The 26,713-nt window shown below is 54.0% G+C and overlaps 1 protein-coding gene across 1 annotated transcript; it reads left to right on the top strand.

The window, feature by feature from the left end:
• Positions 1-21,610: 21,610 nt before the first annotated feature.
• On the top strand, positions 21,611-25,879 carry GOT1 (glutamic-oxaloacetic transaminase 1). Its single transcript, XM_054637253.2, has 9 exons — positions 21,611-21,835; positions 22,136-22,317; positions 22,877-23,000; positions 23,185-23,297; positions 23,503-23,607; positions 24,175-24,325; positions 24,461-24,626; positions 24,755-24,897; positions 25,179-25,879. The coding sequence occupies exons 1-9, from the start codon at positions 21,721-21,723 to the stop codon at positions 25,316-25,318; spliced, it is 1,239 nt and encodes a 412-aa protein (XP_054493228.1). The 5' UTR covers positions 21,611-21,720; the 3' UTR covers positions 25,319-25,879.
• The last annotated feature ends 834 nt before the right edge of the window (positions 25,880-26,713 follow it).

Here is a 26,713-nt window from a genome sequence, read left to right as displayed (position 1 = left end):
TGCGGAGTTACAGAATCCAGGGGGAGGAAGGAGCAGGGCAGCCCGGTACCTGCCGGCGGGTCTCAGCCCAGGTTGCGGCTGCAGGGCTTTCCCAAGCTGTCTGGGCTGGGGTCACCGGGCTATTAATGGTTATTTTATTTATATCATTAGCGGCGTCGCCTGAGCTCTGTTTACAGCAGGGCCTTGTTGTCCCGGCCGCTCCTGCGCTCTGTTTAGACAGGGGATTATTGTAATGGATGGAGCTCGCCGTGCGGATGCTGCAGCGGAGCCAAGAGAGCCAAGAGCCTCCCCCCCAGGCCCGGGGAGCGAACAGCAGCCCCGCTGCGGCCGCGCACACCGCGGCGGGCGGGCGCGGGAGCGAGCAGCCCGCTCCCGCCCGAGGGCCCCGGCCGCAGGCAGCCCGGTAGCAGCGGCCGCGGCCGGGGGTCTCGCTCGGGGCGATGCTATCAGCACCGGGGCTGCTAATTGCTCCATTAGTCTTGCGGGTGCGGAGTGCTGGAGCCGGCCCCGCGCTAATGGCCGTAAACAAACAAACACGCTAATCCGGCCCTGTCTCCAGCCCCCGTGCTCGGGGAGCCAGCGGGGCACGGCGGCGGGAGGCGCTGGGCGGGCGGCACCCACCTGCCCGCCGCCCCGGGAGCCCGGCGGCCCGCGGGCTGGGGCCGTAGCCGGAGCGGACCCGCGCCGCCGGGAGCTGCCCCCCGCGCCCGGCTCTATTTACACAGAGCCTGCCCTTGTGTAAACGCTGCGCGCCGTGGTTTATCTCAGGGCCCGTCTGGTTCTCGTTCTCTGTCAGCAGCGCCCGGTGAAGGATGGCCCTTTCCCAGGAGTTCGGTCCTGATTTATGTGAGAACCGCAGCGCGCCGGGGACGCCCCCGCACGGCGGGGCCGGCGACGCGACGCGCAGAGGCGGCGGGTCCCGGGACAACGACCCGCCGCCGGGGCTGCCGCTGGGGCCGCGTCCCGTGCAGCCCGCACCGGCTCCTCACGGCTCGGTCACCTGCCGGCAGCGGGCCCCGCGGTCCGGTCCTGTCCGGCACGGCGCTCCGCTGTCTCCGGGGTCCGGCTCTCTCCGCACGCAGCCTCGGCGCCCCTCTCGGTGCCCAGCGGGCGCGCCCTGAGGGGCTCCATGAGGAGCGCACACGGGGCGGCTCCGCCGCAGCTCCCAGCCCGGCCTCACTCCCTGAGTGCGCCCACCTGGTCACGGCACCCGGGGAAAAGGATGGCGTTTATCCCTGCCCTGCCACTTGCACAGGGATGGCTCTTTTCCACAACTTTGAAAATAAACATTTTCTGTATTCCTCAGGAGAGGGCTTCTGCAGGCAGCGGAGCCAGGTCCAGACAAGGGAGTGCAGCATGCTCACCCAGCAACAGGCTGGCTCCATGTCCCACTGCTGTGTCCCATCTGTGCCCGGGCAGTGCCTGCACCATCCTGTTCACTCAGGTCTGCCACTTGACACCAGCCTGCATCTCTCTGAATCCTCAGAACAGCTGGCTTGGTTTGGCCAAGAACCACCCAACTAATGCCCATTTTATTAAGAAATACATCATTGCAAATATCTGCTTTTCTTCAGTATTTTTTTCCTCCATTGACATTGGCTGATTTACTTTTGCTTCACAGTTCTTGCGGGGATGCATGGCTTGGAAATACATCCTGAAACAAAGCCTCAGTAGAAAATAAATTTGTTTTCTAAAGGTCAGAACCAGACTCTAGCGTCCTACACATACAGTTTTAAGGTGGGACGTTGGTTTGAGGGATACCAGTAGCTGTGTGAAACATTCAGTGTTCAGCACTTTGAGGGATAGGAACAGCAAATGCAAGGGTGCTGCCCATTGCAGCAAGGGGAGCTTGGTACGCTTGGACACCAAAGGGGAGGTTGCACTTGGTTTCAGTGCCAGATGGGCCTCTGAAACTGAGGCTGACATGCTAAGCTTGGTGAGAGCCACCTTGCAGGAGCAGGTAAAGGTCATCCTTCATCTAAGGCAATGCAGGATAGGAAATGCCAGTGCTAAGGACCCCCTCCTGCCTGCTTTTATTTGGCATCTCTTGTGCACAAAGGATATCCAGGCTTCACAAAGGTACCCTGCTGCACAACACAGCCCCATGACTGTGGACGTGCAGAGGGTAGCAAAGCACCTCTTCCTCTGGATTAGAAGCTGTCATAAATCACAGTTACTGACCGTGCGATGAGAGGGTCCCCCGTGCAGCTGAAGGAGGACACCGCTGCAGGCACACGTACACCACCCTGTTGGTGGAGCACACCCCACAGCCTTTCTGGGAGTACCTTTGCTCCGTGTCTCAGAAGCCATTGCTGTGTGTTTGTGTCCGTGAGGTTGAGTAGCTGAGCTGAAATTCATCCTTCAGCAGAGGCCCAGCACGAGGCTTGCTCACCGCTCGCATCCACAGGCCTGCGTACCACTTGCATCCCATAGCGCTTAAGTGGAACCTAAGTGGACCCTGGGCCTTGTGCTGGCGACCTGCCCAGTGCTGGATTTCAGCTCCAAGCCCAGGCCTGCTGCTCTGATTCATGCATGTAATCCCGCTGAGGTCAGCGGGTTTCATCCTGCTCCCACCACAGCCCGCGGGACAGTTCACACGAGACTGGCAGGGTCAGGCTCTGTGTTTGCGTGTGCCACAGAAAATGGAACAATTAAGATTAAACCAATTAAATTTTAACAGGTCTGGAAAGCGTTTTATTACATAATAAACTGGAGGGATTAACCGTGTCGGGCTTTGCTGTGTGTGTGCTGGTGGAGAGGTTCCTTGCTGTCCGCAGCACTTGGTGTTCCTCCGGGCTGGAGACCTCCCTGCACTGCTGCTGGCTCGCTGGCAAACACAGGGGCTGGGAATGCAGCTGCATGCTGCTTCCTGCTCCTGTCCAGCACTGTCCCCCAAAGCATTCTGGGTGTAATGCTTTTCTGAGCCCAAGCAAAGCATTTTCTAGAAGAAATTTTGCAAATTATATGGTGGCTATTTCTGTGGCTTCCTTCAAGGAGAGGGAAGCCCTCATGCTTCTGTACAGACGTGCTGGTGAGGAGCAAGTGGCTGGGCTGGCTCTGTGCAAGGTGGTGACAGATGTCTCATCTTGGAAACGGAGCTGATAAGTTACTCTTGTTTAGGGCATCTGCCTGGCAGCCAGTCCCCACTTCTCTCCCTGCTTAATCAAGATTCCTCCGGCTGTTCCCATGCAGATGAAGCCATCCTGGCCATGGCTACCCCAGAGCTTGCAAAGCTGTGAAAGAAATGGTACACAGCTCTGGCTTTGCCAGAGTGGTTTCAGGGAAATTGAGCTGAAAAAGGACACAGGAATCAGCTTTGGTAGAAATTATGCTGCAACCTTGGCTGAGTGCATACATAGGGAGGTGCACTGGCCTCTGTATGTGGCATTCCTCAACTCTGCTGGCATTTGTCTGTGAGGCTGACATTTGCTCTGAGGGGCACCCACAGCCAGTGGCTGTTGCACTGTTTCATCTTCCCAAATGTGATTTGAGGCTGACTAGCTTGGGAGGATTGGACACAAATATCCTCTGTCATGCAACAACCTGCACTTGGGGGCTGGGGGGGAAGATGAGGCTGGGAAAGCTTGTAATTTCTGTCTCTTCTGGGTAAATATGAGTCAAAACCCTGACAGACTCAGCCCAAAGACATTTTGCACTATCCTTCCAGAGGCCACAGCAGGCCAGCTTCCAATGCTGTGGTGGGTTCTCTCTGGAAGTAGAAAGGTTGCTGTGGCTGGAGACTGCGGCATGTTCAGTGGCAGTGAAGGCCAACTGCTCGCTGTCTGATTACCATGCCTGGAAAGGTTAAAGGCAGAGCATGTGCTTGGCCTGCACATGTCTAATAAATACCCATTCTTTTGTTTTCCTTTGAAATACTTTTCGTATTTAGCCATGGCTGCTTATGTGGTTCCCTCCTGAGCCCAGATCCTCACTGACAACCGCTGTATAAATAGGGCAGCCCCTGTGTCCTGCACACGGGAAGGCAGGTAGAAGATTTGAAAGCTTCTGTTAATAGTTTATCTCTGAGTCCGCCTAATGAATTATCCTGGCAATTACTGTGCAGAAATTGTTAGTGTATCCTGATGATTCAGAACTTTCTAACAACAACTCTGGACCAAACTATAAACTGTTTTTCTATCTTGGAGTGGAGACTTGAGAGAAGACTCCTAATTGTTCTCATCCCCTCCGGGGCCATAGCTGGATTATCCCACACAGGCTTCTTTGCAAACTTGTTTTTAGTCTATCAGTGGGCCCTTTGCCAGACCAACGAGATGGGGAACTGTTTTCCAGCTTTAAATCCCTCCCCTCTAGCCTTCCACTCCACTTACACCTCTGAGGAAGAGCATGGATTAGAAAGGATTTGCCCTCATGGGGCTTTAGTTTGGGTTTGTGAAGATCTGTCCTTAAAAGCATTGCCTTTTTTGTTCTATCCCTGTGTAAACCTGACTCCCAGCTTTACGCAGGGAACAGGCAAAAGTGAAGTGCTGTGTTGTTCAGAGAGCAGAGATCTCCCATTTCTTTTGAAATACCTGCCTTTAAATGGCATTTCCTCTTGGAGACAATGGCTTAACATGAAGGACAAGCAGGTGGGGATGGACAAGGGTGGTGTTCCAGGAGCAGGACGCGGCTGGACCCCTTGTGCTGTGCTTGCTGTGCTTCAGCCATGCATACAAGAGGCTGGATGGCTCAAAGGCTCAGCCAAAATATGTCCCTGTGCCAGCACTGACAGGACAACCTGGATCTCTGTATATGGTTCCTGTCTTGTCCCTGTGCTGTTGATATCCCAGCACACTGGAGACCATGGGTATCCAAGCATGTCTGGGATACTCTCCCCAAGACCCATCCTGGTGCTCTCCCCCAGGATCCATCCTGCACTGTGCATGACCTATGCAGGGATGCTGTGTCAGGCCAGCAGTTTGAAGGCACTGGGGCCATAGCAAAGGTGGTGGGGAGTTCACATGGGGCCAAAGTAATTCTTCCCTTCCCTTGCTGGGTGGCAAAAGGCCACACCACTGGCCATGCCCTGTCCCGCTGGAAGCACTGACGCCTGTCTGGCTGCCAGGACACCCCGCCAGCTCTGTCCCAGGCACATTTCCTGCGCCCAGCAGTGGCGAGCGGGCTCTGTGCCGCATCCCAGGGCCGCCTGAGCCCAGGCTCCCTTCTCCAAACATCCCTCCCACCGTGCACCCGTGGTACCCCCGCGGCTCACCCACGTCCGCCCCACGCACCCGCCCTTGCTGACGGTGGGGAAAGTAGGAGCCGTGTCCTTGCGCTGACCTTCATCTGACCTTCCAGTAACGCTCGAGAAACCCTCGGAAAGGTTTTCTCATTGTGCAGCCCCAGGGTTTCCAGGGAATTAGTCAGCAGGCTGGAATTGTGCTCTGTGTATGTGACCCCCCCTTATCCCCCCCTCCTGCCTCTCCCATCCCTGGAGCCGGACCGGTCCAAGAGATATGTTGCCAGGGTGACAGCGAGGTGTGATGGATGGACAGAGAGTGGCTGTGGAGTGGCAGGGCCGCTGGTCAGTAACCCAGGGCTGTGTTTATAAGAAGGAAGAGGCTGTTTCCTGGAGCTAACATAATGCAGCTCTAAAAAAGGCAGGGGAAATACATCATGCGAGGGGAGCGCGGCCCGGGGAGGGGAGGGCCACGGGGAGCTCAGCACCACAGAGAGCCTCCAGGTCAAGGTGCCTTTGACAGGGGCCTTTTTTATAGGCCATTTGCGTGAGAGTTCGCTGCTGTTTCTCTGCAGCCCTGACAGCGGCTCAAGGCCCGGCCGGGGTTTGGGGAGGGTCTAATCTAAACTCGCTGATTTCCAGCCCTTCTCCTGCAGGACCCGCTGATTTATTTGGAAAATAAATAATTGACACTGACTATTGTTTTGTGTCTGTGGAGTGACAGTCCCCCGCCCTCAGTGTGGGGCTGTGCCCTACCCCACAGTGGACACTCGAGGAGCTGTGGAAGGACCCTGTTGTTCAGAGAGAGGGGCTGAGGTCACTGCTTCCATCAGCCCCCACCTCGCCATGCCCAGGAAGGGGCGATTCCTGGGGCATGGTCCCTGCATGGGCGGGCACCTGGGGCATCACTCACTGTGCTCATTGTGCTGCACTCGGAGCTGGGGCAGCTCTGAGTGACAAACTGGAAAGGCAAGGGAATGTCCCACCCTCCTTCCCAAATGCCAGCTGTGGCACTTGTGCTCCCTTTAGCCACACTGCAGGTGTGTGAGGCTCTTGTGCCCACACTGGCATCTCCCCCAGTGTGGAGCCAGGGTGTCTGCAGCCCCACACACCTGCTGCTGCTGCCACAGTGGAGGGGTCATCCCCGTGGCTCGTGTCACCTCTGAACCCAGCAGCCATGCCCCCCTAATGTCACCCCTTCTGCTGGATGGTCTGGCTGCAGGAGAAGCTGCTGCTCCTGGTGCAGCAGACAAGAGATTTCCCTCCCCAGCCAGCAGTGTGGGAGCTGAATCCCCAAGGTGGTTGGGACCCCGGGGCCTTAATCGTCAAGACTAATCAGAAAGCAGCAGCCCTGAAAACAGACCCTGATTTTTCCTTACCACAAAAAACACTCCAAAACACTGAAAACCAAACCAAACCAAAGCAACAAACAAACAAAACAAAAAAAAAAAATCAAAAACACAAAAACAAAACCAAAAAAACCCAACTAAAGTATTTCAGAAAAAAATCTTCCCACAAAAGAAAACAGAAAAAAAAAGAGGATAATTTTGCTATAGGTCCCACCATTTTCTGAGTAGGCATAATTGTTTCTGCTACAGCTGAAAAACTATTTAGATGTTGACAAATCTTTTTTCTTTCTTCTTTTACTTTTATTGTTACAACTCTTCAGTGGCTGAGGAAGAGATAATTGCATTTAAGGTTTTTCTTTTTTTCTTTTACAAGAATGCTAAAATTTTGTAAAGCTTGGAGTAGGGAATAAAGGATCAGAAAAGAGGAGGAAATCCAGCACGATCGTCAACCATCATAAAGCAGCTTCAGGGCAGCGGACAAAAAGAGGACAAGGAAAACCTGGAAACACAATGCCTTAAAATTTCAAACAGATTTCTGCTTTAGAAAACTGAAATTAAAAAATCAGTTAAAAATATCCCATTGAAAAGTTAAATTAAATTGGTTTCCATAGAGTAGTTGTCAATCTAATTATTTTTGAGCTAGAAAACTTTAAACAATTTTTTTACAGAATAAGTGTAAGTTTTATAATTTATTTTCTACATCATTAATAATAATTCTGCCTCAATATGATAATAAAAATAATCAATTTACATTTTTCCAGTGAATACATGGGTTTGGTCATGTCTTCACTAGTGTGAAAGTAATTTTTAAGTGGAGTCTTATTTTCGGCTGAAGTTTTTACTTGTCCCTTTTTGACTGGAGAAGTGTTCTGTCTTTGATGCTTTCATACTTCCCCCACTCTAATTCATGCAAATACTGCCACATGCCCAAATTCCTCAATGAGTTCAATATTTATCAGTAAATAATTTTTTTTTCAACCCAGCCTGTTCACTGTCTAAAGCGACTTTCTAAATAAGTATTTGATGAGTATTTGTATATTTAGTGTTTGCATTGTTCTAAGTGACTTTCAACATCAGATTCTCTCACCCACTTTCCCTTCAAATTAGCACATTTACAGGCACTTTTATATGAATTTGCGTTTGCCTCAGATTTATAATGCTGTGTTTGGACGATTTGCAAAAAACCACCCAATCCGTATTTTGGTTTTGTCTGACATATCCGTCACAGCTGCCAGTGCAGGGAAAGGCAATCCATGCTTCTGGAATCCCTTCTGCTGTCTCTCTGCGGCAGTGCTGTCTGTCCAGGGGCAGTTGGATCCCACTGGTCCCTGAGCAGCCCCATCCCCACTGCACGGACATCTAAGATCCGCCGTGAGCACAGGCTGTTGTTTTTTTTTTAAACCACTCTTTACTATCCTTTTCATGCCCAGTTCTTGTTGGATTTGTGTCAGCCTCTGTGGCACCCCGGGACACGCTCTGTCCAGGGAGGGAGCGGTGCTGGGGAGGGGCAGAGGGGGCTTGTCTTTCCAGCACTGCAGATTAAGGCCGCCTGGCTCCTCTGCAAGCCTCCCCAGGTGGCCATGATATTTCTAAAGGACTTGTCCCTGTGCCGCAGTAAGCTCATTAGCTAATTCCCTTATTACGCAGCATCAACTGAAGCCTGTGTGTTTAGGCTGCCGGGAGCCCCTCTCACCTTTCTCCTCTCCCTTCCTCGTTACCCCCTTCCCTTTGTTTCAGCTAACAAGGTGGGCTTTTAAGAGTGCCCTTGCTGCGCTGTTTGGAGCGCAGGCTCCTCCCTGCCTGGCTGGTGCCAGTGTCGGGGCACCTGCAGGGACAGGGGTGGCTCCGGGCAGGACCCCACTCCCCATGGCAGCCAACCGCTCTCGCCTCGGCCCAAGCGGCTCTTTGGGCCCGTTCACCTTCCCCAGGCAAAGGCACTGAGGGACTGATGGAGGCAAAGCGAGGCATGGGGAGGGTCCTAGGAGGAGGGTTGTGGCATGAAACAGCCGTGGTGGCACACTCTCTTTGCGTAGTCACCCTGGGGTTTGAGAGGGTCCGTGGCCTCTTGTCCCTTGCCACCTGACCCCAAACCTGTTGAATTCTCACCTGGGGGTGGGAAGCCAGAGCTTGTGGGGCCAAGCCTTTTGGCCTCAAGCATGGAGGGCCTGGGGACCCTCTTCCCTCATCTCTGCTCCGGGAGAAGCCCGGTCACAACCCCTGCCTGGGGAAGAGGGATGGAGTGGCAGCCCACCCTCTTCCTTCTGGGGGGCCACGCTCCGCAAAATCCACCTCGCGCCGGCGCTTTCCGGCCCTCTGTGAGAATGTACAGTTTGTGGCTCCTTCATTGACTTTGAAGAATGTCCCTTTATTCACAATGTTATTTCCTTTAATCACTGTGAGGTTGCAGGAAATCTTCTTGGAAAATTGTCTCAGATTGGCTGGAATTACTGTACTGTTGCAGGGATGGAAAAGTCACTTGAACTTGTTTTCATTTTACCCTAAAAAGTCACTGTCCCCAGAAGGTTCAGATGAATTTGGATAAACATGCGAGTTCTGAGGATGTAGTTGTTGAGTATTTCTTTTCCCTCCCTTTTTTTTTTTTTTTTTCCCAAATGAATCTTTGTGGCTTTCCAAGTTCCTGAGTTTTACTCAAGACTAGGGGTGCAGAAGTAAAGGAAAAAGGGACCTTTGACATAAACAGATCATAAACAGACTGAAGACAGGCAAATACATCATTAAGTGACACAACACAAGAGCAGGGATAATGAGCCAGTAAGTGACAGCTTCGGCCATCAGCTAAGAGCTGAATCAACCAAATTTTCTACCTGAGGATTTCCGTGCTGCCTGACATAGGAAAGACAAGATGTGCTAAATCTTGACTTTCACAGGAGTTTAGTCCCATTTCCACATGAAATTCTTGAATTCTTGTGAGTAGTGGAGAAATGTGGTCTAGGTGAGTGTGTGGCTACATGAGGACACAGCTGGCTGGGAAAAGGTACTGAAAGTTTCCCATGCTCAACCCTCAGACAGGGCCTGGTCTTGGTTTAGGGGTAGTCAGTGCTTTCATCAGTGATTTTCACCTGCAGCACAAGTCTGCAAGAATGATTTTCTTGAGAAGGTGAAGAACCTGAAATAAACCTGCTGATAAGAACAAATATAAGGCTCTTCTGTGATTTGAGAAAAATCAACATTGCAGGCACTGGCTGGGGAATGAGTGAGGTTGCTCTGTGGGAAAGTAGCTGGAGGTGACAGTGGGTCCTGCAGGGAGCGTGAGACAGCAGCAGCCCAAGTGAGAAGAGCAAAATCAGACCAGGACATATGAACAAGGTGTTTGTAAGATGCCTGATCTGATCCTGCTGCATTTAAAGAGTGTCAGACTCAGCACTGAATCCCACTTGGGGCTCAGCGTTTCAAGTTGCTGTTCTTGGAGAAAGCCCAGGGAAGAACAAGATCAGAAATTCAGAAAACATGACATACTGGAGAAGGCTGAAGGGTAGCTTAGTATCACAACACAAAGACTACAGGGAAATAAGATAAAAGTCTTCAAATGCATAAAGCCCTGCTACAAAGTATGAGATAATGGGCTATTGCTTGTTTTCAGGTGGGTAGAAGAAGCCAGAGACTCACCCGGCAATGATTGCGGTAAAAGGGATTAAAACTTGTTTTTCCTGGGAGCCGTCATCACCACTAGAGGCTTCTTTTAGGAAGAGTTTAGACAAAAGCTCCACCAGGAAGGGTTTGATTTGTTTGGGGGCAGGCAGACAGGCTGGGTGACCTTTCAAGGGCCTTCCAGGCTTATTTTTTATAATTCTGTGAATACAGATACTAAAAAAAGGGAAGATAATTTTGCCTGTGGCCAGTCTATTCAGGACTGGTCCTTGCCAGGTGTGTTTTGCTTCAGCTGTAAAGGTTTCCATTAGGTTGTTGTTGAGTTTTTTTGGGGTTTTTTTTGTGTGTGGGTTGGTTTTTTTTGTTTGTTTGTGGGGGTTTTTTTGTGGCTTGGTTTTTTGTGGTTTTGTTGTTGTTGTTGTTTTGTTTTGTTTTTTGTTTGGTTTGGTTTGGTTTGGTTTGGGTTTTTTTTTTTTTGGTTGGTTGGGTTTTTTTTGAGTTTTGGGGTTTTTGATATTTTACTTTATTTTTTGTTATTTTATTTGGTATTATTAGTTTGGGTTTTTTTGGTATTTACTCCTAACCATTTTTTTCCCTATCCAAATTTTCCCCTGTTTCTGTACATCACTCTGACCCTACTTTTCCTGGAATATGCCTTGTGTGATTCCCCGAAGCTCTGCACAGGAAGGCCATTTCTTCCCAACCCCAATGTGCCACATGTGTAATACACAGTATCCAGGAGCATCCTGGGGCAGCCTCTCATGAATTCACTGCTGACAGACTGGTGGTGTTCCAAGCTCGTGCCTCACTCCTGCTCTCAGCCCTGTCTCAAGGCCCCTGCAGGTCGTCTGTGGGCTGGGTGTTTTTGTGTTTCCAAAACAGGAGCAACAACTGTTGTCCCCCTCCATCTGTGGGTTTGCAGATTTCAACTGTCCAGTGTTTACACGGAGCTTGTGCAATGGGAGTTTTTCTATGTGTATTAGTAACACGATGTGTTTTTACTCTCGATGTTTAAGATCAGAGTTAGTCATTAGATCACCTATGCTGATCTACCCGACTGCCTTGTCTTGTTACCCTTTTTGGATCCAAATAACCTGGGGTTTCACTAATGCACAAAAGCATCTGGTCTGGAGGAGCAAGGGAGTTCATGGTTTGGTCTTATTTAATCCCTGACGGTTAATCCACCAGCTAATCAGCATTGCTCAGTAAATGTATGTCTTATTTCTTATGCAGGGTTGTCTGGCTTTTAATTTCCAACCATTGATTCTTGTTCTGCCTTTTTTGGCTAGAATAAAAAGATGTTAGCACATGGTATTTTCTTACTATGAGAGTACTTGTGCATAGCAGTCAAATTTCTTGAGCTTTTTTAAAAAGAAAACAGGTTGAGCTTGATTCTGTCACTGTGGGGTGCATTCTCCTGCAACTGTGTCTTTTCTGTGCCTGTTTTCTGCACTCTCTCTCATTTCACAGAATAATTTTGGCCTCAGGGACTCTGGCAGTACAGCCCACTGGTTGGGCCTTGATCCACTGAATTTTGGAAATGTCTGAAGACACAGATTCCATCCCTTCATTCAATTTTCAAGCCACCTTGTGTCTTCCCCCTTCCAGCCCATATCTCCCCACTCTGTCTGCAGGATGCTGTGGGAAATATGGGGGGGTGGGAATCACACTCACATCTCTTACTTCATCTGTATCTTTTTAAAGTGGGGCATCAGGCTATTCACAGTATCTCAGGGTTAGCATCCCATGCTCTGCTGCACAGAGCAGTGCCTCACAACTCCCATTTGTTGCACTCCCAACTCTGGTGCCCAGGACTGCATTTATCATGTGGTCCCAGCACTGAGCTCACATCCAGTTGCTCACCCTCAGCACCCCAGACCAACCCCTGCCAGAGCCAGAGTCATCTGTCAGCCCCTGCCACCCAGAGGGATAGCCAACACGTCCAGCTTGGCATTCCACAACCAGGTACTCCGCCTTTTCTGTGACTTGTAGGGCTGCAGCCAGGGTTGGCAGCAGCAGACTGGAGCCAACTCTGAGCTGGCCTGTGCCTGCACTGGGTACCTGGAGACCAGTGCTGATACCATTGCAGCAACATCTCCCTGCTGAGAGCAACTTCCTGATGCCAGTCAGGGTGTAGGCAATGGGTGGGCAGTCAGTACTAATTAAGACAAATACTAAACCAGAATATTGTTAAGCACCTCACAGATACCCAAGGCTCTGACACCTCACTGCTCCCTGTTTCTTTGAAGCCATTGCTTTTGGTCCTGTGGGCAGTTCAAGTCCCTGCTTGAGACATAGTCAAACCTCTTTGTTCCCCATTTTCAAGCAGGATATCCTCAGAAGATCCTAGGAAGAAGCCATGGACTAATAATACCTTCACCATATATGGTGCATTTCATCTTGGCTTTGCGAGCGAGCGTTGCCCTGCATGCCACAGGCGCGCGTTATCCAGCCCAGCACCACTGGCTGCTGCAGAGACCCAGGGCTGCAGCACAAATCAGGTACCTTTTGGCCAGGCTTCTGCTTTTCCTTCCTGCAATGTCTGCACTGGACAAGTTTGTCCTGTGCAGTGCTGATGACTGGTGGTGCTTACGTGTGCTTTTACAGTAGCATTTCAAAGAGCTGGTTGCAAGGAGGTGCATGCACATTTCCTGTATGTCTGGCCAAAAAGCTGATACTTGAGAGCACCAGGGAACCCTGCAGTCCTGCAGAACATGCTATTTTGATGTTCACAAAAGACAGAGTTTTGTCCAAACCTGGGAAACATCATGGAAGGTACCAGCACTATTTTCCTGCTTCTGGATTTGCTTGGTTTTGTTTCTCATTCTTCCACTCCATGACTGTCCAACTGGCTTATTCCTGCACTGCACAGGTCCCAGCCCTGTGAGATGTGGTGGTGAGTTGTGTCTCATTTAGGATGGGGTCTCAGGTTTAGCCTTGCTCTCTCCTGGCAGCTCTGAGGTGGCCAAAGTGTGAGCAGCTGCTGCAGTGTGCTGATGTGACAGGCTGGGGGAGTGCAGGTGTCCAGCTGCAGAGGCCAGGTATGTTCCCAGGTGCCAGCCATGCCATCAGTGGCACCTTTTGTACATGTCAGCCTCCTTAAATCTGCCCAAACATGCCAGAGACTCTAATGGCCAGGCAGGAGGACAAACCCGGTGCTTCCAGGTCTCCTCTCATGACATCTGCCAAGTCCCCTTCCCGCACTAATCTTGTCCTTCTATCCAAAACAATTATGGAGGGCTTGTTGTTTTTGGCACAGCCCTTTATTTACAAATCCCATCCTGCTTATAGCTCATGGTTTCATTATCCTCTAGATGTTTACAGAGCTCCTTTTCTTAATATTTGTGCCATTATTTTACTAGGGATCCGGGTGAGACTTTCCAGACAGTAATTGTCCGGCTCATCCTCTCCCCCACCAGCTCTTTCTGCAGAAATGCACATCTCCCCACTGTCCCTGGCAGCCCAGGGCACCCAGAGGGACAGGGATGAGCAGGACTGAGGGCAGTGGAAGAGGGTTGCCCTGTTCTGAGTTTGTGGGGAGGGATGTGCAGAGGGAACAGCTGCCCTGCTGCATCCCACTGCCCACAGTGCTGCGCCTGGACCTCTGATGTCCTCTTGAAACTTTGTGCTACCAGTGAGCACCTCCCAGCCCCTGCTCCCCCTGCACCCCTGCTCTCTCCTTTCTCAGGGTACAGGTGCACATCCCAGGCTGGGGCACTGCCCCTCTGCAGGCATGCAGCTGTGTCCTGGGAAGGCAGACAGTGCAAACCTGTCGCTGGGATTTTGGGGTCATTAGCATGGTGCAGACGTGGGTCGGCGTGCATGGCTCTGATGCTGGTCCCTGCCCCTGGGCTGTCTGTCACAGGGGCTTGTTTAACCTTCTTTGCAACAATATGACAGTCTTTAATCTGTTTATCCTCATAACCCTGCTATGAGGTGAAGGATAGTTATCCTCATTTCAGAGGTAGGGAACCGAAGGGATTCTTTTCAAATGTAGATCAGTGTGTAATGATGCAGAGATAAAGATTTTAAAAACATGCCTGAGACAACAGCCGTATGGTGTGTAACTGAGCTGTGTTCTGCAAATCCCATTAAGTGCCTCTGCCTTTTTCAGCTGATGCTCTCTTGGGGCAGACCCGACATGGGGAAATGCCACGCAGGCTCCAGCCTCCTGGTCCATGGGTGGGTCCCAGGCAGGGCAGGGGGAGACAAAGCTGAGCTGCCTGCCGTTCAGTACCCTGGGTGTGCTCTGGGTGTGTGGGGCTCCAGGCACTCACACCTGAATTGCATCAGTGAGTGCATAGCACAGCTCTGGCTGTGTTTGGGAATGAAACTTAAAGCCTGTTTGTACTGCAAATGTGCAGATAGAAGTGAGGTGGGAAATACAAAGGAGTGCTTGAACAGCATCCCTCCGGCTGTGCAATGCAGCAGGGCCAAGATGCTGAATGAGGAGCAAGCAATGGCAGCAAGCTCTTCACTCTCACTGCTCAGAAGAATGCTATGGACAGCAGATTTGGTTAAAAACCCCAAGCTGTGGTTTCTGTGCTGTGATCCTAACAAGAGGCATTCCTGGCTGCCACGGGGGCCTTTCCTGGTGGCTGGCCAGTGGGGCTGGGTGCAGGTCTCAGGGCTGCTCCTGGGCAATTGTTGCTGTGCTTGTGGGAATGCGGCAGCTGGTGCAGTGGGGAGGTCAGTGCCTTTGTCTTGCTGCGGGGAGTTTATCTCTGCGGATCTTGCCTGCTTTCCTGGGTCAGGCTTTACCTCCGCTGTTATCAGCAAATGCCGGAACTGCCCGCTCCAGAGCTGGGCTGCATAGGAACCTCTCGACCCCCTTGTGGGGGGAGGCAGCACTTTCACATCTCTCCCACGATAATGGACACCCAGCTGGCCAGCAGTGGGATCAGATGTGCCATGCCCTGTGGTTGCTGTTCCTCCTTCACCACCTTGCCAGTGCCATTGCCGTGCACCCCTGTCCTGTGGGATGCAGGCAGCAGCGAAGGAGGAGGCAGCAGAGCTGGCAGGACCCTCCCTGGCCTCACCTCCCGCTGGGCTCTTCACCACAAACACAAGGGACAAATCCCCAGTGGCAGCACTGATTCCCCCTTCTCTGCTGGCCTGCCCTGTCCCAGTGCACCCTCCCTTTCTCAGCAGCTCCGTCCGGACCCCTCCAGCTGTCTCCACAAACCCAAACCATTAGCATTTCCTGTTCAAACATTTCCAATAAATAAATGGAGACATCATGCCACAAGCCTGCAAGTGACCCAGAGGCGTGTCCAAGGCCGGGATGGACACGACCACCCAGCGCCCGACCCCCTGGCTGGGCGCCAGCCCTGCCTTTGTTTGAATTCCCGGGTGAGTAAGCGCTTGGCTGACGCCAGCTGAAACGCTGCAAGAAATTATTTTTGATATTAAATAAATTGTTTTCAGTAAATCTGCTCCTGCACCAAGGTCCAGAAGCTACCCGCAGCACTGGGCTCCCTGCAAGAGAGCTGGACTCCCTTTCCTTGGCCTTGTCCTGCCTGTGCTGGGGGACACACCCTGTCCAGAGGGGTCCAGCTGGGACCAGCTGTGCTGCAGTTGCCTCAGCCCCATGGGCACAGCTCCCAGAGCTGCCTGGCAGCCTGGGTACACCATGGCAGAGCAGCTCCCTGCGACTCATCCAGTGTCTCCATCCCAACACTTGAGCCAGGCTCACTGGGGAGGGGGCAGAGGCTTGGCCAGGAGGTTTGCTGCCTTTGGGAATGGCAGCTATCTCCTCATGTCAGATGTCCCAAAACTCATTTCCTTGGCTGTGCAGAAGTCCATGCCTTAACATAGAAGTGCCTGTCCTTTCCCCCTCTGGTCTTCCACACCCTTAGGAAACCACCTTCAATGCACCAGGGTACCAGGTGTCAGTGCCTGAGCAGGTCACAGTGCATGGGTCAGTCCCCTGACATCTGCCAGCAGGTGCTGATGCAAAAGGAAAAATTAGGGGAAACTCCTGAGTGCCCATGGGAATGAGTAGACACAGACTAGGTAAGCATGGCCATGAGTGGTCCATAAGCCAAGCTAGGATTCCTGGGACCCCAGAACTAATGTGCAAAATGGTTTTAGAGAAATAGCAAACCTCTGGCTGTGCCCAAGAAACTGCAGTGGCAGGAAAGGTTTGAGCCTGATTAGATGGGTGGATAAACTCCTTTTTGGGGTGCACAGACTTTGTCCTTGCTGCCCTGTATTGTTCTCTGGCTTTGAGCTGGAAGCAAAGATGGACTTCGAGCTAACCAAGTTCTGTCATGGTGGCAATTAGGAAAACTAACAAAATACCAGGAACATAGCTTTCACTATTTTTTTTAATATGTGTTTTGCTGAAGCCAAAACTTCCTGTAGGAACATGATATTTAAAGGAAAAATTTTCCTGTTGAAAGTTCCTGCAGCATTTGAAGGGATTGAAATATTCTTTGAAAGACAAGATGTAGATATTCTGCTCCAGAAGCATTCATTCAGTGAGATGTTATGCTCTGGCATTATAAAATTTCAGAAACTGAAATGCAGCGAACCCACATTTTAAATAAGTTGTTTTATGGAGAAACAATAACATCTTTTCTGATTTTGATTTCTTTCATTATAGAGCTCCTGCTTTGCTCAAGGGAATCTCCTGTTTCTCCCACCCACAGGTGAGAGGGGAGGTGTGATGATGTGTCAGGGGGCTGCCACAGGCACGGTGCCCAAGCAGACAGGCTCTGAGCACCCAGGTGTGGATCTGCAGCTCAGCAGAGTGGGATCCGATTATTTTTGTGCCAGGGTGTGCAGGCCCTGGCACTCCCTGTCTGTGTGTGCAGTGGGGCTGGCGGGGCAGGAGGGCAGGAGGTGGGTGCTGCAGCGTGGCCGGGAGCCCAGGCTGGGGGGCACCTGCAGGGCAGTGCCAGACTCTTCCCGGCTGCTGTCCGGCCCTGGAGCCGCGGGAAGGCGGGAGCAGGGCCCGTTCCAGCTGCTGTCCGGCCCTGGAGCCGCGGGCAGGGCCCATTCCAGCTGCTGTCCGGCCCTGGAGCCGCGGGAAGGCGGGAGCAGGGCCCGTCCCGGCTGCTGTCCGGCCCTGGAGCCGCGGGCAGGGCCCATTCCAGCTGCTGTCCGGCCCTGGAGCCGCGGCAGGGCCCATTCCAGCTGCTGTCCGGCCCTGGAGCCGCGGGCAGGGCCCGTCCCGGCTGCTGTCCGGCCCTGGAGCCGCGGGCAGGGCCCATTCCAGCTGCTGTCCGGCCCTGGAGCCGCGGCAGGGCCCGTCTCGCCCCTGACGGTGCCCCTCGGCAGGACCTACAGCCGCGGCTGCCACCAGGGCCCGATGCCATCAGCACTCGCAGGCGCTGACAGATGGACCCACGGACCCGGCAAGGGGCTGGCGGGGGCGGGAAACTCCTGATCCCTTTTTATCTGTCCCTCAGCCTGCTCTCTCCTCTCCTCGTCATGCTCTGTGTCTCGCCTGGTATCTCACGCTCCTGCTGGGGCTGCCCAGCCTCACAGCGCCCTGCGGCCAGGCACAGCCCCAGGCTCCCGCAGGCCAGGCACCGGGTGAGGTTCTGGACCACCCTCCCCTAGAACCTGCTGGGCTTGGTGCCTGCAAGCACCACCAGCTCTGAGCGAGGGAAGGCACCACAGATGCCCCCATCCCGTGTCTGCATGCTGAGCATCAGCCACAGTGGCAAGCAGGTGCCTGGGACAGGGCTCCATGGCTGGAGTGCACTGCAGGTTGGAGTGGGAGGGAAGGATCAGGCCCAGCTCAGTGTGCTGTGAGGTCAAGGAGCCTTGCTGCTGTCTTCCTCAAATATACTGCCTGAGCCTGGGTCCAGTTGGGTACCAGCTCAAAACTAATCCTGAGCATTTCACTTGGCTCTCATGACATCCCCAATCCTTACTGCTCCATTGCAAACTCACCGTCCCAGCTGGGCAGGGTGGCAGTGGAAGGGTCAGGATCCACAGTTAATGTAGCTGCCCCTAAATGCACCGCCAGAGATCAGCTAATCTGATAATTACAGCAACAAAAGCCATTTAGACAAACCATGACCTGACCTCCAGAGCTTGGAATGAAAACATTTTACCCTCCTCTGTCTGGATCCTGCACTGAGAAAACATCTGTATTTGGAGGATGCTGGGAAAACAGCCCCCGCACGGCACCCACTGGGGACAGCCTCAGCTCTGCTCCGTGCCACACACTGCTTGCACCCAGCCTCGGACTGGGACGGGCAGGCTGCTAAACCCTCGCTGTGATGCCAAGATCGACAGTGTCCCAGCACTGGGCAGGGCACTCTGGAGAGGATGAGGCAGAGGCCAAAGGGGTGTGAGGGTGAATCTTGTGGGAGGGAGTGAATGAGATGGGGTCAGTGGAGCTCACCCTCATAAAAAGCACTTTTTTCCAAGACCACATGAGGCTTACTGGTGTCGAGAGGCCATCACCTGGTCCCCAGTGGTGGCTGTATCCCCACAGCAGGCTGAGCTCTGCAGGAGCCAGGCTGGCTGTGAGCCCCCCTGCCTCTGGCTCCCAGAGGAGCTGAGTGCGGGGGGCCCTGTCTGCATGGCCGTGCGTGCCCGGGGGCTTCTTCGCTCTCTGTAAGGTGTGCAAGCTTTCCCACTGAGTGGCAGGTCATTGCTGGCTGTCAGTCCAAGGCAGGAGATGAAGGGAGGGATGCCTCAGGGCTGGCTCCCATGTTCCTCCTGCTTTTACATACGTGTTGGTGGCACCCTTTGTGTAGGCTGAGGAGATGAAAGCTCAGGGCCAGAGGGATCTTGCTAACGCAAAGCCACCCAGCTCGGGGGCCCGACAGCCTGCTGCTTTGTCTCTTATTGTCTCATTCTTGCATCTCTTCCCAGCGGAGTCCCACTCCGTGCCGTCAAGGGCACGGGACGCCGGCTGAGCCAGAGGCACCAAGCGCTCTGGCAGGTAACTCCTGCTGGGTCAGCGACCCCGGCCTCGCAGGCACAGGCAGCGGCACAGACGGTTCGCACCAGACTGGCAGCACTGAGCTCACACTGCCCAGGAGCTCCTGAGGAAGGGAAACAGAACGGTGCTGATTTGGGGAAACTGCATTTTTTCCTGCAACGAGCACTGCTCAGCCTGCTCTGGCAGTCCCAGGCAGCAGCTTGGTGCAGCCAGCTTGGCAGGCAGCACCCCTGTGTCTTTGTGACTTCCCTGTTCTGCACTGGGAAAGCACTTGGCCATGTCCCCAAGTATCCCAGTGCTCTTTGGAAAGTGGTAGGATTAGAAACCAGTAAGTGCAGTGAGAGCCTGATAGTCTGGGGACTCCCTAGCACTTCTGTCTGCTCCAGAAATAGGATCTGTCTGTTTTTCCCATTGCAGCATTCCACTTGTGCAGTGCTTTACTCTTTGAGCAGAAAACATGACTCACCCTGCAGTGGGCTACCCTCAGATCCCTCTGATGCCCTTGTTTTCAGCAGTTGCTTCCTTGCCCAGCATCTCTCATTTAGCAGAATCCACTGATCTTGAGAAACCCAAAAATTCTTCATCCAGTTGAGATTAGAGCTAAGATTAGGGCTAGAATTAAGGGTAGGGTTAGATTTAAGGGTAGGGTTAGGGTTAGGGTCTGGATGCCCTGACAGCAGCTTGGCCAGGTCAGGTGTTTACAGAGGTTCACAGCTATTGCAGAGAGCAGACCTCAAGCTCTTTTGGGGTTTCCATGTAGCTTTTTCTCCAGGTGTGAATGAAATTTTATCCAAGTTGGACTAAAATCATCACCAGGGCCAAAGCTTTGGTCTATCACTGCTGTTTTGCTCCTCTGCCTTTCTCATTATTCTGTTTTCTCTGAAGGCAGAAGTGCTGGCACGCTACTGTGCCGACAGACAGCTCTGCCTCTTCCCCACTCTCACGCTAAGCAGAAAGTGCACTGGGCAGTTCTTCCAGGTGCTGCCCGGAGCCAGGGGAGGCGCGGGCTGTGCCCCTGGGCTCTGTCCTGGGCAGCCGGGCTGTGGAGCCACCTTGGGCATTGAAGGGGGCAAGGATCCAAACTGATTTTCAGAGGGATTTTGGCTGACTTAACAAAGGGAGTGTACAACACCGGTTGTCTGCAAAAGCATTTAGGGACAGCATGGCCTTTCCCGTCCTGTACCCCCGTGTTTTATGTCACGAAGGGAGGTGTGTGAGGTGTGTGTCACGCTGTCGGAGCTGTTATTCGAGACGTCCTTCCCGTCTCCCTCAAAACCTTTCCGAGATGTAGCAGGGTTGCGGGCAGATTCTCACAAACTTCAAAAGCTGCTTGAGATAGGCGGCAGGTTCCTAACGGAGGCGGCCACGCACCGGGAGGCACCGACCCCTCTCCCCGGGAAGGCTTGGGGCCAGCCTCGGGTGGGAGGTTCCAGCAGTCCCAGACCGGGCCGGAGCCGTGGGTGCCGCTCCCCGCGGGGGTTGCGGGATGGGCGCCGGGATCAGCAGCGGGATGGGCGGGATGGGCAGAGGGATGGGCGCCGAGATGGGCAGAGGGATGGGCAGAGGGATGGGCGGCGGGATCAGCGGCGGGATGGGCGGGATGGGCAGCGGGATGGGCGGCGGCATCAGCAGCGGGATCAGCGGCGGGATGCGCGGACCGGCTCTGCCCTCTGTCGGTACTGCCCGGCACCGCCGCGCCCCCGACGGCGGCCGTGCCCAGGAGCCCCGGGGGTCCCGCGGGCTGGAGGGCGGCCCGCAAGAGCCGCGGAGGGCCGGGGGCAGCGTGGGAAGCGCTGCGCGAAGGGCGGAGAGTTTGGCAGAGAGGCGCTGCGAGGAAGACCCCACGGATCAGTGCCACGTCCCGAGCTAAGCAGTGGTAGCGGAGACCCGCACCGGTAACCCTGGGATTTCCTCGGGGCTGGGAGGTTCTCGGGGGTAACCCCATAGTGCCTGACCTGCTGTGAATTAGGGAAGCGCCTTTGGAAACACCCACCGTCCTCACAGCGGTCCCCGTCCCGCACCCGAGTCACTGCAGCCCTGGGGTCCCCCCGCCCGCCCGGACCCGTCACACTTGGGCACGGCGCCCCGACACCTTCCCGTGCTCCCCGAGCCTTGCACCCCGGCACCATCCTGGACAGGGCACAGTACCGCGGGGCTGCCTTCACCCCGCCTTTGCGCTCCAGGGTTGATCTGCAGCTCCGGGTGCCAATGGGGACTGTGCCGTGACCCCGAGCGCTGCCGCAGCGCAGCGCCGCCTCGGGCACGGCATCCCCCGCCGCGCCCCGTACTGCACGGGGCATCGCCCTCCGGGACACTCCCCCCATCTCTGCAGCTGCAGGAGTCCCCCAGCGACGGGCGCCACATGCCGGTGGCGGCTCTGCACGCCCGCCCGGCCCCAGGCAGAGCGGAGCGGCGGCCTGGGGGCACGGCCGGCCATGGGCGGTGCCTGCGTCCCCGCGTCACCGGGCGCGCTACCCGCCGCCATTGGCCGCCCGGGCGGCGCCCGTGGCACGCCGGGGCACCCGTTGGCGGGCGGCGGGGGCGGGGTCGGGCGCGGCGCGCGGATTGGTCGCGGCCAGCGGCGGCCCCGCCCCGCCGGTGAAGGTGAGCGTCTCCTCCAGCGCCGCGCGCCGCTCGTACCGAACCGGAGCGGACCGGTACGCAGTGACTGCGCCGCCATGGCCGCCTCCATCTTCGCCGCCGTCCCCCACTCCCCGCCTGTCGCCGTCTTCAAGCTCACGGCGGATTTCCGGGAGGACAGCGACTCGCGGAAGGTCAACCTCGGCGTGGGCGGTGAGTCCGTGGCCCCGTCCCGCTCGGCGGGGCCGTTCCCCGCGGCTCGGGCCGGTCGGTGCCCTTGCGGCGGCTTCCGCACCTGCTGCAGCGACCGGGCGGCGGCGGCGGGCCCCGAGCCCCAAAGGTCACCGGGCCCCGGCCGGACGCGGGGGGGTGGGCGGGCAGCGAGGTCCAGCGGGCGTCAAGGTCGCGGGGCCGGCCGGGCCGCCGTCCTCGGTGTCCCCGGCAGGGCGCTCGGGGCGCCGGGCGGCGCAGCGTCCCCCCGGTGCAGTAAGGACGGCTCTCCCTTTCCCGCAGCCTACCGCACGGACGAGGGGCAGCCATGGGTCCTGCCGGTGGTAAAGAAGGTGGAGCAGATGATCGCCAACGACAACAGCTTGAATCACGAGTATCTGCCCATCCTGGGCCTGCCCGAGTTCCGGGCCAACGCCTCCCGGATCGCCCTGGGTGATGACAGCCCTGCCATCAAGGAGAAGCGGGTATGTGGCAGACACAGAGCACTGGGATCCCTGGGGTGTCTCTACAGCAGACTGAGTAGAGGAGCACAAATGTGTAGAGGTCCTGCATTTTGGCAGGATTTGGGGGTTTCTCAGACATGGTCTTTCTTGACTGTAGCTTACTTGATGAACTCATGCAGTTGAAACTGTTTGTGCAGGTAGTTGTGGTTTTGGGGAAAAGCCGAACGTGGCCTGTGATTGGAATCTGTGTTTTCCTTCATCTTTTAATAGCTTACCCACAGGAAACCCAAGTCAGATAATACACCACGTTTCCTGAAATAAACTACTAGCTGAGAATCTGCTCTGTGCCAAAATGTAACAGGAATGGCTGGAGTCTATTTATAATGGTAGAAGTTGTCAGGATGGGCCTGAGCACTGAAGGAGGTTGAAGACCATGGGAAGGGGATGGCATTCTGACTGAGCTGACCCCAGGGGACACGTTTGGGATCCTGTCTCACTCTTGCAATGCTCTGCTCTCTTTCCATGCACTGCTCCCGGTGCTGGGCTGGGTGGGCAGTGCTGGCAAGTGTCTCTGTTGCAGGTGGGGAGCGTTCAGTGTCTCGGTGGGACGGGCGCTCTGCGGATCGGTGCAGACTTCCTGAGGCGCTGGTACAATGGCAACAACAACACGGCCACCCCCGTCTACGTCTCCACTCCAACCTGGGGTGAGTGCTGCTCCCAGGGAGCCCTGTGGGTCAGTGAGTGAGGGAGGCACAGCCCTGCTCCTTGCAGGCGCCGGGGCAGTGAGTGAGCAGCCTTCTCGTGTGTGTAAGGGGAGGTGCTGGGGCTGGAGAAGGAAGCTTGCTGGAGATAGGGTGTGCTTTTCTGAGAAGATATTTCTTTCCTCAGAGAACCACAATTCTGTGTTTATGGATGCTGGCTTCAAAGATATTAGAACTTACCACTACTGGGATGCTGCCAAGAGGGGTCTGGATCTCCAGGGGCTGCTGAACGACATGGAAGTGAGTAAAGCTGGCATGGGATGGGCTGAGCTTGATGCTGTACTGTCAGCATCTGCAGCTGGCTAGGCTCTGGTGTGCTGTGCTGGGAAGTGGATCACTGCAAAAGAGGCTGTTGTTGCCCAGAGCAGCTCCAGGCCTCTCCCTGTGCTGTGGGTGCCCAGTTCTGTCCATGTGAGTGTGTGACCAAGATGTGTTCTCTCCTCAGCAAGCCCCAGAGTTCTCCATTTTCATCCTCCATGCCTGTGCGCACAACCCAACAGGCACAGACCCTACTCCTGAGCAGTGGAAGCAGATTGCTGCTGTCATGAAGGTATGGGCTGCTGCTGGGGCGAAAGCGATGCTGAGGGGACAAATAGCTCTCAAGCCAGCCAGAGCATTTGCATCTGAAATGGGCTTTGAGGGAATGGCATGAGATGCATGAGATGTAGCAGAAGCTGAAAGAGTCCCCCAAGGCAGGTGTTGAAGGGAGAGGTGGACAAAGGAATGCTGGTTGTCTGTGCTCAGAGGAGAGATGCACTGCAGTTCTTGTTGTGCCTCCAAGTTCTTGTTTTCACACTCTATGGAATGGGCTATAGTGAGATTTCTCCTGCTGGAAGGATTATCTGCAGGAAGGTGCTGGATAGTAGCACATAAAGTGGTGCACTTCTTATGTCCTCAAATGCAGTTTTCTCCTGCATTGACTTTTATTGAGCACTTAAGTCTTTCTATTCTTTCACCCCAGTAGAAAGAGAATATTTCAGTCTGGTGTTGCTGGACCATGTTTCCTTTGAATTCCCACAGGAACTCAGTGGTCGTTTTTCCCTCCTACGGGTACTGTGGGGGGTAAAAGAGAGCTTGTGGGGAGGGGATTTCCCTCTAACACTGTTCCTCCTTGCAGCGCCGGAGCCTGTTTCCATTCTTCGACTCAGCGTACCAAGGGTTTGCCTCTGGCAGCCTGGACAAGGATGCCTGGGCTGTGCGATACTTTGTCTCCGAGGGCTTTGAGCTCTTCTGTGCACAGTCGTTTTCCAAGAACTTTGGGCTCTACAGTGAGTGTCTGGCAGTAAGCTGGCCCAGTAGCATCATACCCAGACAGATGGGGATGGCATGCTGAGGGGTGGGGAATTCTCTGCTTTGCCACGACGTCTGGAACCAATGGCTCACATCTCTTGGCTTGTCCACAGATGAACGGGTGGGGAACTTGACCGTGGTGGGGAAGGATGCAGACAACGTGCAGCGTGTGCTGTCCCAGATAGAGAAGATTGTGCGCACCACTTGGTCCAACCCTCCCTCCCAGGGAGCGCGCATTGTGGCCACTACACTTGCTTCCCCGCAGCTCTTTGATGAGTGGTACGTGATGCCAGGGCTGGTGGGAGAGGGCATGGGAGGGAAGCTGTCTCCCTGAATGTCAGGCTTGGCCAGATGGCTTCAAACCAGATGGGTGCCCACCGTCATGCTGTGCTTCGTGCCTGCTGCAGGAAGGGGAACGTGAAGACAATGGCAGATCGGGTCTTGCTGATGCGCTCAGAGCTCCGCTCTCGACTGGAGGCCCTCGGGACCCCAGGCACCTGGAACCACATCACAGAGCAGATTGGCATGTTCAGCTTCACAGGCCTGAACCGTGAGTATCCAGTGGGCTGTTGAAGGGAGAATTGGGTGGGGGCAGTTTTGCTATGGGTGGACTGGGCTGAAGCAGTCCAAGCAGGAATCTCTTGGTCTCACTGGAGTTTTGGCATCCCTGCATCTGTGGCTGGGAAGGGATGAAGCATCATACAGTATTTTAGTGGCCAGTGCTTGAACTTTTCTGCTCGTTGTGAAACATTCAAGCATCTCTGACTAGTTCTTTGGGCTTTTCTGAGCTGTGGGTCACTGCTCTGACCTGATGTCCAATTGTTTCCCCAGCTAAGCAGGTGGAGTACATGGTCAAGGAAAAACACATCTACCTGATGGCTAGTGGGCGCATCAACATGTGTGGTCTAACTACCAAGAACCTGGACTATGTGGCCAAGTCCATCCATGAAGCTGTCACAAAAATCCAATGAAGCACATGAACAACCAAACTTACATGAAGTCACCAAAGCTATAGTGTGTAGTCCATGTCTTTCTCTGCTCATGGCTTGCCTTTTCCCACACCTCTTGGGGTTTAATAAAGATGGGAGCAGTAGCTCAATCAGGGATAATCGTCTTCTGACATTTTTTAAGTGATCCTTGCAATATGGTAAGCCAGTGCCCCAGGAGGTGGGTGCAGCATGAGCCACTTTGGCTCTTGTTTCACAACAACAGCCTGGTCTCCAGGCCCTTAGAGCTGCATCTTTAGCACATCCAAATCAACTCCACATAACTGATCATTTTGATCATGGCAAAGTCCGGTGCCAGTGCAATGCACTGTGTGATAACAGCACAGAGGTTGGGATCTCACATGGCTTGTGAACTAATGTCACTCAGTAGTATTTTGGGGAGGGGTAAAGCTGTTGTTAGCTTCTTCTCTCCACCCGTCCCACCCCTTCCTAATTTCTGAGCCTTATACGAGCAAATATTTGTAATTGTGATAATTGCTTCTTTGTGTTGCTGACATGAAATTAAACCTTTGTCTCTGAATGCTACCTCTGCCTTGTGTGGTGTCATGCCTTCAAACCACACAAACCTCTCCCAGGCTGAGGTTAAAGCCTCAACACCCTTGTTTGTCCACTTACTCAGTTTGTTTTAAGGCTGTCCCTTTCTCTCTCAGGGTATGTTCATCTCTGATGATCACAGCCTCTACTAAAGGGGGAGTCTTACTGGGAGGGTGTTGTTGAGAGCTCCCTGTGACTACATGAAGCCAACCAGTTCCTCCTGTGCTCATCTTGTTTTCTTTCTGCCCTACTGCCCCGTGATGCCCAGCTCATCCTGCCTGTCTGTCTGTCTGTCTGTGGTTGCTTTCTGGATGATTGTTTCCATTTGGCCATCCCTCCCTGGCCCAGGGCTCCTGGCCTGCCCCTCAGGTGTCAAAAAGCAGATCTCTTCTGTTCATCCTTTTCAGCAGGCTCCTAGTGAAACCCCATCTACTCAACTTCAGCGGGGTCTGCCAGCAACAGCCTGTGCTTCTGGCACTGAAAAAGAGCTGGGACCATCTGCTTCTGCTCTCTGCAGTCACTGCAGATCTATTTGTGAGCTGAGAGAGCGGCCTCCTGACAGGATCGTGTGAAGAAAGGGATCAGCTCCTTTCTTTGTGTCAGGTAGCAGTAGCTGCTGTTATCCTGATGGATTTGCTTGTGCTGCAGCTTAGACAGAAAAGGCAAAAATAGTGCCTTATTGCCTTGTTGTGTTTGCACAGAGTGCATGGGGTCACTTGTTTGTTCTTAATCAGTATTCATATCATATAAGAGTGAGACAGAGGCAGCTTTTCCTCCTCTCTGCAGGTGAGGATCTTTTTTTCCTCTTGGTGTCCATTCACAACA

Source organism: Agelaius phoeniceus, chromosome 9 (assembly GCF_051311805.1).
Source record: "Agelaius phoeniceus isolate bAgePho1 chromosome 9, bAgePho1.hap1, whole genome shotgun sequence".
In the NCBI taxonomy this organism is placed as follows: Eukaryota; Metazoa; Chordata; class Aves; order Passeriformes; family Icteridae; genus Agelaius; species Agelaius phoeniceus.
The sequence above is the reverse complement of the archived record's forward strand: the minus strand, read 5'-3'. Positions and strand labels throughout refer to the sequence as shown.

Bases quoted from the DNA above. Each gene is read 5' to 3' on its own strand.
- GOT1 (XM_054637253.2), top strand. From the start codon at position 21,721: ATGGCCGCCTCCATCTTCGCCGCCGTCCCCCACTCCCCGCCTGTCGCC. The intron at 23,298-23,502 runs GTGAGTAAAGCT...TTCTCTCCTCAG, and splicing joins GGCTGCTGAACGACATGGAA to CAAGCCCCAGAGTTCTCCAT. The intron at 24,627-24,754 runs GTACGTGATGCC...TGCCTGCTGCAG, and splicing joins CCGCAGCTCTTTGATGAGTG to GAAGGGGAACGTGAAGACAA.